The sequence below is a fragment of the Chelonia mydas genome, chromosome 8 (assembly GCF_015237465.2).
Source record: "Chelonia mydas isolate rCheMyd1 chromosome 8, rCheMyd1.pri.v2, whole genome shotgun sequence".
Taxonomy (NCBI): domain Eukaryota; kingdom Metazoa; phylum Chordata; order Testudines; family Cheloniidae; genus Chelonia; species Chelonia mydas.
The window spans coordinates 5,013,715-5,025,776 of record NC_057854.1 but is presented as its reverse complement, the minus strand read 5'-3'; the positions used below and the strand labels follow the sequence as shown (position 1 = coordinate 5,025,776).

Here is a 12,062-nt window from a genome sequence, read left to right as displayed (position 1 = left end):
GGGAGCCAAGCCAAATGCTAACGAAACACAAGGCCCAGCCAGACACCTGCTGTATTAATTACTCGCCTGCTTCGCTTAGTTTTCGCCCAGCCTCTTAGACTGGGGAAGCTGCTATTGAGGTTTCTTCGTGAAAGGAGCTGATGGAAGAGAGATAAAAGTCCCAGTTTAGGTGAGATGGAGAAATCCAGTTTGGGGTTTTTCTAATCTCTTTATTATTCCAGAGTGAGCAAGAGACCTCTACCAGCCTGGCCGCTCATAGCAATAGTGTTGTACCGCCAAATTGCCACATGGTGGGAGTGTTCCAGAGTTTTGCCTGCAAGGGTGTTGCAATTCACATGCGGTCTGGCAGTAAGGCGATGCAGTGGGGGACTTTTATCAGATGTAAAACGCAGGCTGCAGAAGGAACATCTCCAACCAAGATTAGAGGAGGAAAGGAATTGGGTGCAGTGCTGGAGGCAGGCAAAAGGACTCAGGAGAACTGGATTCTAATCAGTGCTGCCCCTGGCCTGCTGGGCAATGTAGGGCACTTCTGTGCCTCAGTTTCCCCATCTCCGAAATGGGGAGACTGACACTGACCTCCTTTGTGAAGCTCTTTGAGATCTACTGAAGAAAAGTGCTACCTAGGAGCTAGGGATTATTAGGACTATTTGTTTTGAGGATTAAAGGGGAGCCTAAAATCACTACAAGGAAAAGACTTAGAAGGAAACATAGGGAAAGGAAAAAGGCTGGAGAAGTTGGGAGTAAGGCAGGAGAAGAGGCCCAGAGTGCCAATCCTCACCACACTAATTAATCTTATTTGGACTATAAACTCTTTGGGTGAGGGACCATCTCTGTGTTCTCTGTTTATACACTGGCTGGCCCAATGGGGTCCTAAGCAGGGACCAGGGCTCCCGAACACATTAAAAATCATAACATGGCTGAGCTGAGTCACTGCCACTCAACCAACGTGGAAAGTGAAGGGTGTCCAGATCTGCACTGTCAGCTCGTTGGGGCAGGGAGCTTGTCTTTCCTGAAAAGAGCCTGGGACACACATAGCGGCCGGCACAGAGCTGTGGGGCAAAGTGGCTGGTGCTGCCCATGGCCCCTGTAGGCCTTCCGCTAATGTGTGGGGAGCACATTGAACTGGGATGGATCACATGGCTGTGCCCTCTTTCTGTTTCAAACCCACCTCCCCAATGACCACACCTCCAAGTCCTTGATGCTGCAGTGTGTGCCCCACGCCCATCCATGGCTCCTGGTACAGGGGGGCGAGCAGGGCTGGATTACCCAATAGGCAGACTAAGTACATGCTTAGGGCACCAGCAAAGCAGGGGGCACCAAAAAAAATGAGATTTTTTTTAAAAAATTGATATTTGATTTTTTTGAAAAAGCATCGAAGTAGTCATCATGGGAAAAATCAGAACTTTGTCAGACTTCCTTACACTCCACTACACACTCAGAGACTGACGCTTCTTCTACTGGTGAAACAAACACCATTCCAGAACATGTGGATGTCTCAGAGACTGTAACTGATCATCCTATTCCTGGTGGTAAACCAGACATTGTTCTAGAAGGTGTGGATGTGTCAGAGACTGAACCTGCTCATGCTGTAAATAATAGGAGAAAAGATCCTGGTATGTGGGTTGATTTCAGTACCGATGATGTAGCTTACTGGATAGATCATGGATCAAATGACTGTCAGCACCACACTGGGCCACTTGAGAAACCACGTCAGACTTTTACCAATGGAAAACAAACAAGATATTGTCCACAAAAAATATTTTTCGGCATGAAAGCGAATGGTGAGAAATACACTCGAGAATGGTTACTGTATTCACCATCAACAAGGTCTGTGTACTGTTTTGTTTGCAAACTTTTTGCGTATAAACCTTCAACATCCCGGTTTGCTGCAGGTGGATTTAGTGACTGGCAGAATACTGTTTTAATTGACCAACATGAAAATAGCACTACTCACAGAGACTCAATGTTGACATATTTAAATTGAAGACAGGGCTTTGGATTGGCACAAAAATTGGAAGAACAAATTAAAGGGGAGCGTGAATACTGACAAAATGTCTTGCTGTGTGTTATAGCTGTTGTTCAAACATTAGCTCAACGTGGTCTGCCTTTCCGGGGATCAAATGACACATTTGGATCATTGCAGGATGGAAATTTCTTGGAATTGTTGGAGCTTGTGGCTCAGTTTGACCCATTTTTAGCAGGCCAGATCTCAAAATATGGGAATGCTGACAAAGGTAACCCATCATACTTATCCAAGACAATATGTGATGAACTCATTGGTCTAATGAGTGACAAAGTTCGTTCAGCTAGTGTGGATGAAATAAGTACTGCTGGGTACTTCAGTTTATCTGTCGACTCTACACCTGATCTTTCACCTATCGATCAATTGAGTATTGTACTAAGATGTGTCTCCCCCACAGATGGAAAACCAGTTGAACGATTTATAACATTCCTCGATTTGAAAAGCCACCCTGGTGACGAAATGGCAAATCAAGTACTGCCTTATCTGTGCCAAGTTTGCAAAATAGATTTCTTAAAGTGCAGAGGTCAGTCTCATGCCAAAGCTGCCAACGCGTCAGGGCGTTATCAGGGAATGCAGAAGAAGCTTTTAGAACAGAACAAATGCACCATATTCATACCATGTGCTGCACTCTCTCAATCTTGCTGGCCGCGGCGCTGTTGATCATTGTCCAGTGGCAGTAAGTTTTTTCTCAACAGTCCAGTTACTTTATACATTTTCTCTGCCTCAACACACCGATGGGCAGTCCTTAAAACATACTTGGGCAATGATTGTGTGTTGAAATCTCTTTCTAATACTCGCTGGGAGGCACGTGCAGTGGCAACAAGTGCAATTCTGGAGTCCTACTCAAAGATTGTGGATGCATTAGAAAGTACGGCTGAAGACCAATCACAAAAGGGAGAAACTGTACGAGAGGCAGAAAACATTGCAAACAAGATGCAAGAACTAGAGTTTGTGTTCATGTTGACCATGTGGAATGAAATTTTACAACACTTTGACCACACAAGTCAAGCTCTCCCAGAGAAAGAATTGGATTTGAAAACGTGTGCAGACCTCTGTCAATCATTAGCAGACCAATTATACGCTTTGAGGAATGATGTCGAAAGATTTGAAGACATATCAAGATATCTTGCCTGATACTAACTAAAAAGAAGCCCAGTCCTGCAAGCGAATCAGGAAAAAACAAGCAAATGATAGCAGTGTATCAGAAACAGCATTGAATCCTAGAGACAAATTTCTCATATCTACTTACTACGCTATACTTGATACACATGAAGTTCAGATGAAGAGGAGAGGTGAAGTGTACAACGAAGTATCAAGTAGATTTTCTTTTCTAAATGATATGGACTTATCTGACTAACAATATTCACAAGGTTCCCAAAAGCTCGTTGACTCAGACCCTGTTGACTTGAACATGAATCTCTGTGGAGAAGTATGGCAGTTCCACTGTTATATGCGCACAACGTTTAATGAAACAGGAAAAATGAAATTCAGTCACATTGATCTTCATGACACAATACTGAAAGAGGGAATACAAAGTGTATTTCCAAATGTAGAGATCGCACGACGTGTTTTTCTACCATTGATGATTACTAACTGCTCTGCAGAACGCTCTTTTTCTCAGCTGAAAAGAATAAAAAACCCTCAGAGAACAACAATGTGTCAGGACAGACTTGATTCACTTTCCCTATTGTGTATGGAAGCAGACATGCTTCGTCGAGTCAGCTTCGATGAGCTTATCCAGAATTTTGCAATCAGAAAATCTAGAAAGAAGCTATTTTCATTTCAGCATACATGTAAGTTTTGTGTCATTTCAAAAAATAAAATTTTATTTTATGGTATAGTATTGTTTTTATTTGAGTTACATACGGGGGGGGGGGCACCATAATCTTTTCAGTGCTTAGGGCCTCTAAAGGTCTTAATCTGGCCCTGGGGGCCAGCATAGCCACTTCTATCTTTAGCGAAGCATAGACAGCATGGGGAGGTTGGCATGTGAGTTACCCCTTTCCTCACTGCAGTCTCTGCCTAGGTATGTGTACCCACCCCGACACCACCACATCTGAGCCCTATGCACCAGATGGGCTGATAGGTGCAGGGACAGACTTACATTCAAGTCAGATTAGAGCGCGGTAACCTGGCTCCGTGTTGTTACTGCCCCCCATTGCCTTCCCAACCATACCGGCTTCGTTGGCTGACAAAAACAATTGTTCAGTATTACACCCCTGGCAGGAACGGGGAGATTCATTTCCGGATCACATAAGAAATTGAGCCAGCATGGACGATTAATGACATGTAAAGAGCTGATGTGTGTGTGTCTGTTGTGTAAACATATCAACATGCATATCTATACACCCAAATATATTGAACTGCATATATAGTGATGAGTACATGCATAGACATATGGGGGACTCCTTCATGCTTACTGTGACTGTACCATTGATTTGGGAGTCGGGGGGCACTGATGTTTTAGGGGGACAGGGTGCAGAAAATAGGGTGACCAGATGTCCTGATTTTATAGGGACAGTCTCAATATTTGGGGCTATTACCTCCCAGCCCCGTCCCGATTTTTCACCCTTGCTGTCTGATCACCCTAAGAAGGAAAGGAGCAGGCATACACTCCAGTGACCTAGTGTACCACTTCTTTTCTCTCCCACCCTTCCCTTTGGCCTGTCTTCAGCTCCCTCGTGCCACCTAGTGGAAACAAGGCAGCACTGTAGAGAAACAGGAACCCTGAAACTTGCATCAGGTTTGCTGACACTCACGGTTTCAGTGCTGTTTTTGAGGGGAAACCTGGCAGAACGTGGTGGAATGTACAGCCACTCATGCCAACAAGGACTGGCTGCAGCTGGGGAAGTGGCGCATGAAACTACAAGCACCCCCTATCTACCTCCCCAATGCAGGAGTGAGACTTGAACTCAGGCCCTGCTCCAAAAGATGGAGCCCCCACCCACTTGTGCTAAAGGAAAATCCCCGTCATCGCGCACCAGGGCACAGATCCTCTTTGTAGGTTGCAGCCCCTAGAGGGCGGCAGAGTCGCAGGGCGTGAGCAAGTCAGACATTCCACCCCATAGGGGGCAGAGGGACAGACACGCTGCTGTACAGAGAAGCGAACTTGCAAAATCTTTAATATTATTGTGAATCATCCGTCGCTGAGTCTCCATCCTCTCTCAATAGACTGAGGGAGAAGGGGTGGCTGGGCACACTTGTGCTACCTCAGCCTCAGGGCTGATTGTGGTTAGATTTCCGCAGCGGGTGGAGTATCCAAGGCACAGCGTCCTTGTGCGGGAAGAGAACTTCCCCATCGGTTGCCTTTGCATCATCCTGTGGCTGCCCCTTTCCACGGCAATTCCTTGCGAACAACCTTTAACCAGCCTCCCCTCCTTCCTCTACAGCACAGGGAATGCTGCCAAGTGTAGCTAACCTGGTATTCTGCTCCCAAAGCATCCACCTTCTTGTTCCTCTTCGCCCAGAGCATTCAGTGATTGGCCAGCTCCTGGGAACTGCCCCACTCCTCTCCCACGGCGGGACCATCACCACACGGCTGCGGGCATTTAAAGGTTCAAACTATTTCATTATTTAACTAAAGCCAAAGACCCTAACTCCACAATGTACTGAAGTTCAAAGTCAATGTGGAGGCTATTCATGCTAGGCCTTGCTGAGTCGAGGCCTGAGTGAGCATGTGGTTAGCTGCCTTTGCCCCTCCTGCTCTATTCCAAAGGGATTCCCCAGCCCTCAAGCCCTTTGATGAAGATTGCAGAGAGCCTCCTGCAGCGATGAGCCTGACACATGCCAGGTTTGGGGCTGGAGTACGTGCTCCAGGGGACATTTCCTTAGAAACTTGCTGCAGCACAGTGGATTCTCCTACCCTTTGTGGAGTTTCTTTTTAAGCCTTTAACTGAAAAGCCCACCCCAGTTTCCCGCTCTCCCCAGTTGCTGAGCAGGAGGTGAACCCTGGGCTGGTGCTGCTCTCTGCAACAGGCAAGACAGGGATAGGTTTTCTTTCCTTTTTTCGTTGTTGGATTTTGTGGGTGGCGGATTCTAAGAACATCACCCTTGGGGAACGGGTGGGCACCAGGCCACCACATGCCATAACAGCCAGAGTGGCATTCCCTGGAGATGGCATTTCTCCTGGAGCTTTACTAAGGGGGAGGTTGGGGGGTGGCTCTTTATCAAGCCACTTCTTAGCACCCTATCAGTGATCGCACTGGGCTAGGTGGTGACCCTTGGTCCCATAGAGGGCGCTGTGGCACCTAAGCCCCCCGAAGGAGCTCACTCCCGCCACAGGAGTGCACAGAGGGTGGGTGCAGGCAGGACTGCCAAGTTCTGTGAGCTGGTGGATCTGGATGATGCCGTCTCCCTCCCACTCCTCTCTGCCCGCCATGTGCCCCAACATGCATGGACTACCGTTGTCTCTGGCCCTTGTGCAGGGCACCTAAGGTGCAGGGAAGCTCCTTGCACACACTCCCTCCTGCATTCGTGGCACAAAAGCTGGGGCAGCTGTTTGCAACTGCAGCTCTGGCTTGGGAAGCAATGGGGATGCTGTGGGAACAGGGCTGCCTAACATGGGTGCATTTCATAACACCTTGGTTGGAATCAGTGGAACGCCCCCCATTTCCCAGCAGCCACCTCCCTCAGAGGAGCTGCAGCTGAACGGAGCAGAAGATACAATCAGCCTCCAGAGTGTTTATAGCTCTCCCTGTGTACAAGTCTTCACACCTCCTCCACTGCACTAACCTCACTCCCTAGCCTCCTCCCAGGTCTTCCTCGCTCAGCCTTCCACCCCGATCCTCTCTCCTGCCAGTGCTGTGTCTAACCCAGACTGTGAATGTCTTAGGGCAGGGGCATTACCGCTCCACATGTCTGCCAGGGCCCAGTTGCCACATGAGGGCTTCTGCTCAAGCTTTGGTTGAGCGGGACTCACGGGAAGGAATCAAACCAATCCAGTCAGTGTTCAAACAGGCACCACACAAAAAACTCTCTTTTATTTCTTTGACAATATGGAGAGTTTTGTTCAAAGAGGAAAAACCTGCTCATAAAAATCCAAATGGACTCCAAGCAAACTGGAGCGATTCCAACGAGTCTCTACCAGACGCGGACATGGAAGGAGAAGTGGCTCCGGTGGTCACCCTCCATGGGGCTTGCCAATTGCTAAGCTGGATCACTACTGCTGAATGGGAAAGTCTTAGCAGCCACTTCCAGACACTGCCCCCATCACATCTTACCTGTGCTGCCAGAATAGGCATGACAGCAAACCGGGTGGGTCCCGGGGGATGAACAAGGTGTAGGGTGAATAATGTTGGCCAGTCGAATCTGCAGCCAGTCGAATCTGCAGGCCTTCTGATCAGCTTGGCGAACTGGTTGCGCCCACCACAAATAAAATAAAGGCACTTCCCAAAGTTCAGTGGAGAGAAAACTGTGTGTTTGTCATTGGCTTTCAAACCCCCTTCATATTTCCATTCCTAGCAGCAGCCAATCCCTTCTGTAATACACTGCAGCCCCTCTGTATGGACACCCCTGCTGTCGTTCTACCCAAAACTCCGGGGGTTCCCACACAGGCCAGGCAGCCAGAGCCCCTCACACCCAGTTGTCCCACCACTACGGTCACCTTTGGGGATCACCATGGGCCCAGTGCTGTCGTAACAGGTGCAAAGCAGGAGAGGGAAAGGCCAAGTCCAGGGGTGAAGACAAAAATCCAGCTTTGACCCATCCTTACCAGCCACCCCATTCTGTCTTCAGCTTCTCAGGAACTGCAGGCCTCAGTTAATCTGGATTGTCATCCCCCAAGCAAGGCACTTTGTCGGGAAGTAGGGAATCAAACCTCCAACGTTGGAGGGGTGGGGGAGGAAGGGTGGTGGTGGTGAGCAGAGGTGCCTGAACTAGCTGAGGGGATCAGGGTGGAGCAGGCATGGGGGCTGAAGATTCTCAATCCTTTCCTACATGGTACAAATAATACCAAACATGGTGAGAGATCATCACCTGAACCATTCTTGATCCAAGCTCATACGCCAGATACTCTGCTGGTGTAAATGGGAGTAGCTGAGGATGTGGCGCAAAAAGAGACAAAAAGAAAAGAGAGGAAGAGCTCCTCCACCTTGCTCCAGCATGGCCTAGACTGGCCTCTCCTGATAGCACATGGAGCCCCCCGATAGTAGTTGGGGCAGATGGGACAGGCAGGGCTAAGATCCTGGCAAATCTGTAACCCAGCGAATAACTGATTATTTTTTAAATAAAGAACTAAATAAAATTAAACCCAGCCCCTTAGAAATAATCTTCTTGTTGGGAGAGAAAACTAACGAGTCTAGATAATCTGCAGAAAAGCAGCCACAAAGTCCTAGCTCACCCTCATTTCCTCCACCTTTCATCTCATTCCATTGTATTCAGTGACAAGGGGAAACTAGTTAGAGGCACTCAGACTCTTGCTCTCCTACTACGGAGAAGTTTAGATCCAGCTCAACCTTAGCATCACAGGCCCATCATTAGCCAGAAGAATCCCAGATCCACTCATCCGAACCATTCTGAATTTGTGGACATTTAGATTTGAAGCCCCAGCCCCAAACCTGTCTCTATCAGTTTCATCTGAAGGTTGCATCCAAAACTGGAAGGGCCTCATCTTCTGATCTCAGTTCAAACTGCAGCCAAAATCTCAGGACAAAAGCTTTCAGCCCAAAATGGCAGAAATATCACGAGAAATGCTGATCTCACATTATTTCCATCGCCCAAGATGACGGAAATCTCATAAAATCATTTGTGGGCCAAATTGCCTGAGATTTTGGTGCCTTCAAACCCAAAGCTTAATGAGCTGGCCCAGAACCAGAATCCCATTTTAAACTCAATCCAGATCCAACCGCGGCCTCTTTGGCACATCTCTAATCTGAGCAAACTCTCCCTGCCTTCCTCATTCCATGGCATTCCTCTTGCAGCAGATATAAACTACATGGGAAGGTCTCTGAGTTACTATAAAGAATTCTTTCCCACGTGTCTATTGGTGGGTCTCACCCACATGCTCAGGGTCTAACTGATCGCCATAGTTGCGGTCGGAAAAGAATTTTCCCCCAGGTCAGATTGGCAGAGACCCCGGGAGGTTTTTTGCCTTCCTCTGCAGCATGGGGCAGGGATCACTTGCAGGTTTAACCTACTGTAAATGGCGGATTCTCTGAAACTTGAAGCCTTTAAACCATGATTTGAGGACATCAATAACTCAGACAGAGGTTATGTGTGACAGGAGTGGGCGGTTGAGGGTCTATGGCCTGCAATGTGCAGGAGGTCAGACTAGATGATCACAATGGTCCCATCTGGTCTTAAAGTCTCTGAGTCCATGAGAAGCAGGTGGCTGACCATGAGGAGAGCAACGCAGCAACATCTCTTAGCATTGCCAGACTGAATATGGGGCAGAAGCTTCCTGCAAATTCAGACACCCAAACGAAAGCAGAGAAGGAAGCAAACCTGAAAGTCGGAAACATACTGAACTGGATATATTAAAATAGCAACTTCTCTTTCGGGATTTTTGGACGTAAGCAGCTGTTAGAAGCTGACCTGAGAAGATCAGATTATTTCATTTAATTTAATTAATTTAACTTAACTCTTTTTTTTATGGACTATCAGATCAAACTCATGATTAAAGACAGCAACTCTAACTCACGGGAAGCTATTGAAACCTCCCCCCTCCCGTTACAACTCTTCCACTCATTTAAAACCCCTTTTCCTCACCTAGCATGCAGAGACTGGGACAAACTAGCAAACACTAGTGACCCTGATCGTGGAAGAGCCCAAAACAATGCGACACCTGGCATTTATTTCTGGTTGCCCTCGAGAGAGATTTCTCAATACGAAAATAGCTTGGCATGTGGCTTTGGCTCATAGAGGCAAGCCAGTGTCCTTAGCCTGGCCCCACCTTCAGACTTGCTGCCTTCCTTAGACCTACTGAGATGCTCCTAAATCCCCTAAGCAGCTTATCAAGACTGCATGGACGGCGTGGTATCACTAATGGATCAAGGACTCTAGCTGCCTCTGCATGCCGTTGCCAGCTCTGTTTGCCAGAGAGGCTTGCGCACGGCCGGTTGCTAAGGTCGGTGTGAGGATGACAAGACAATAAAAACATGGAGGCCAAACACAGAAATAAAACCGGTGACATCTCCATCCCCGGCCCTCCCAAAGAAAGTGCTGAGCAAATTGGCCAAGGCACCGGCAACGCCCCAGATTTTAGATCCTGCCTCTCGGGCGGACGTCTGTGAGTTGGTGGCCGTAATCACGGTGCTGCAGGATGCCGGTCAGGATGTGCTTCAGCTGAGTGAGGCGGGCCCGCAGCGAGGTAGTGGCAAAGAGCCGGAGCTGGTCAGATGGGTCCAGGGGCAAGATGGAAATAAGCCACCAACACCAAGCTGGTCCATCTTTGGCGGCCTAGGAGAGAGAGAAAAAAGCTGCAGTTCAGAAAGAGGATGGGAGCTTGACACAACCCCAGGCAGTAGGGCCTGGGACCTGTGGGATATCCTGTAGGAGGCGTTATGCCCCTGGTGGACAGGATCGCCCCGTCAGATCATTGTTATTCAGGTGTCCACTTGGACATCTTAGTTACCCGTCAAGGGCCAGGCCCATTGCAGAACAGAATCCAGGCTCCAGAATTGAAAGACTCAGACATATATACCACACGGTGCTCCAGAGTGCAGCTGTGGCCAGAAAAGAGGCTGCAAACATGGCAATTCCTTACTCAAAACACCGCTTTCTGGGTCTTCAGATGGCTCCTTGCTTTGCTGACCAGGGGGCCAGATCCTCTCCTCTGTTATATCCACACAGCCCCACTGGGACTACCCCACAGCAGTGTGCACTGTGTCCAGTGGCTTTTGAAGAAAGGAGAGTGTTGCCTACAGCAGTAGTTCTCAAAGCCGGCCTGCTGCTTGTTCAGGGAAAGCCCCTGGCGGGCCGGGCCTGTTTGTTTACCTATCGCGTCCGCAGGTTCGGCTGATCACGGCTCCCACTGGCCGTGGTTCGCCGCTCCAGGCCAATGGGGGCTGCGGGAAGGGCGGCCAGCACATCCCTTGGCCCCCGCCGCTTCCCATAGCCCCCATTGGCCTGGAGCAGTGAACGGCAGCCAGTGGGAGCCGCAATCGGCTGAACCTGTGGACGCGGCAGGTAAACAAACCAACCCAGTCCGCCAGGGGCTTTCCCTGAACAAGTAGCGGGCCGGCTTTGAGAACCACTGGCCTAGAGCAGTTCTCAGTGGGGAAAGCCTTACCCAGGGTATCTTTAGGGTACCCTTTGTTTGCCCTTTGTTTGGCCATCTGCACATGCAGCTCCTGGATCTGAATGCAGCACTGCAGCACCTATTCATGCCATTTAGGTGCGCAGTTCGGCACCTAAGTAATCTGAAAAAAATGCTCTTTAAAATGTAACCAGGTTTAAGAGAAAACACCCCACTCGGGGGAATGGGGACAGGGCCTGCCTCTAGTTTCAGGCTGTCTAAAGCAGCGTAAAGTCCAGTCACGTTCAGAAGAGAATCTTTGCAACCAGTAGAAATGTACTTGCTTAAGAAAAGGAAAGCTTCTGTTCTGCAGAGTCTGAATCCATCAGAAGAATGTGACAAGCGAGTCGGATCCAGCCCTTTGGGCACCTCGTCCCTAGCCAGAAATGCCATTTCCTTGAAGGAGCCGCAAATATTTACCTTTTTTATTTTGATTCCAGGAACAGTTTAAAAACATCTGTGGGCCGCCTGTTAGATAGCGGAGGGTCACAAACCGGCACTAAAAATGATGCTGAGCAAGGGAAACCCTCTCAAAATAGCAATAGGAGCAACTACTCGGCGAGGCAGACCACGTTGCCTTATTTGTCCCCTCTCGGGTCCCCGCCAAACAGCAAGAGCTTTGTGGGGACTGGTTCGTCCCGCAGCATATACTCTAAAACCAGGCAAATGGGTCTCACGGTTGATATATTCACCAGGACGGTGCCCGTGAAAACTCATGGTCGTGCACCTGGGATTGAGATATATCCACTGGAAAGACCTCCCCCGGCCCTCCCTGCTCCAGCTCAGACCCCTTGCAGGGTTTAGCCA

General features: G+C 48.8%; 1 protein-coding gene across 4 annotated transcripts in view; it reads right to left on the bottom strand.

Moving 5' to 3' along the window:
- LOC102944512 (LON peptidase N-terminal domain and RING finger protein 1) overlaps positions 1-12,062 on the bottom strand; it is a 77,047-nt gene that overhangs the window by 41,973 nt on the left and 23,012 nt on the right. For 2 of the 4 annotated variants that reach the window (XM_043552719.1, XM_007058424.4), the window contains one exon: positions 6,971-10,417. The exons of the other annotated variants lie outside the window; for them this stretch is intronic. In XM_043552719.1, coding sequence (XP_043408654.1) covers positions 10,220-10,417 — 198 coding nt within the window. In that variant the 3' untranslated portion in view covers positions 6,971-10,219. Of the gene's footprint in view, positions 1-6,970; positions 10,418-12,062 lie in introns of those variants that run through there. 4 annotated transcript variants of the gene reach the window in all.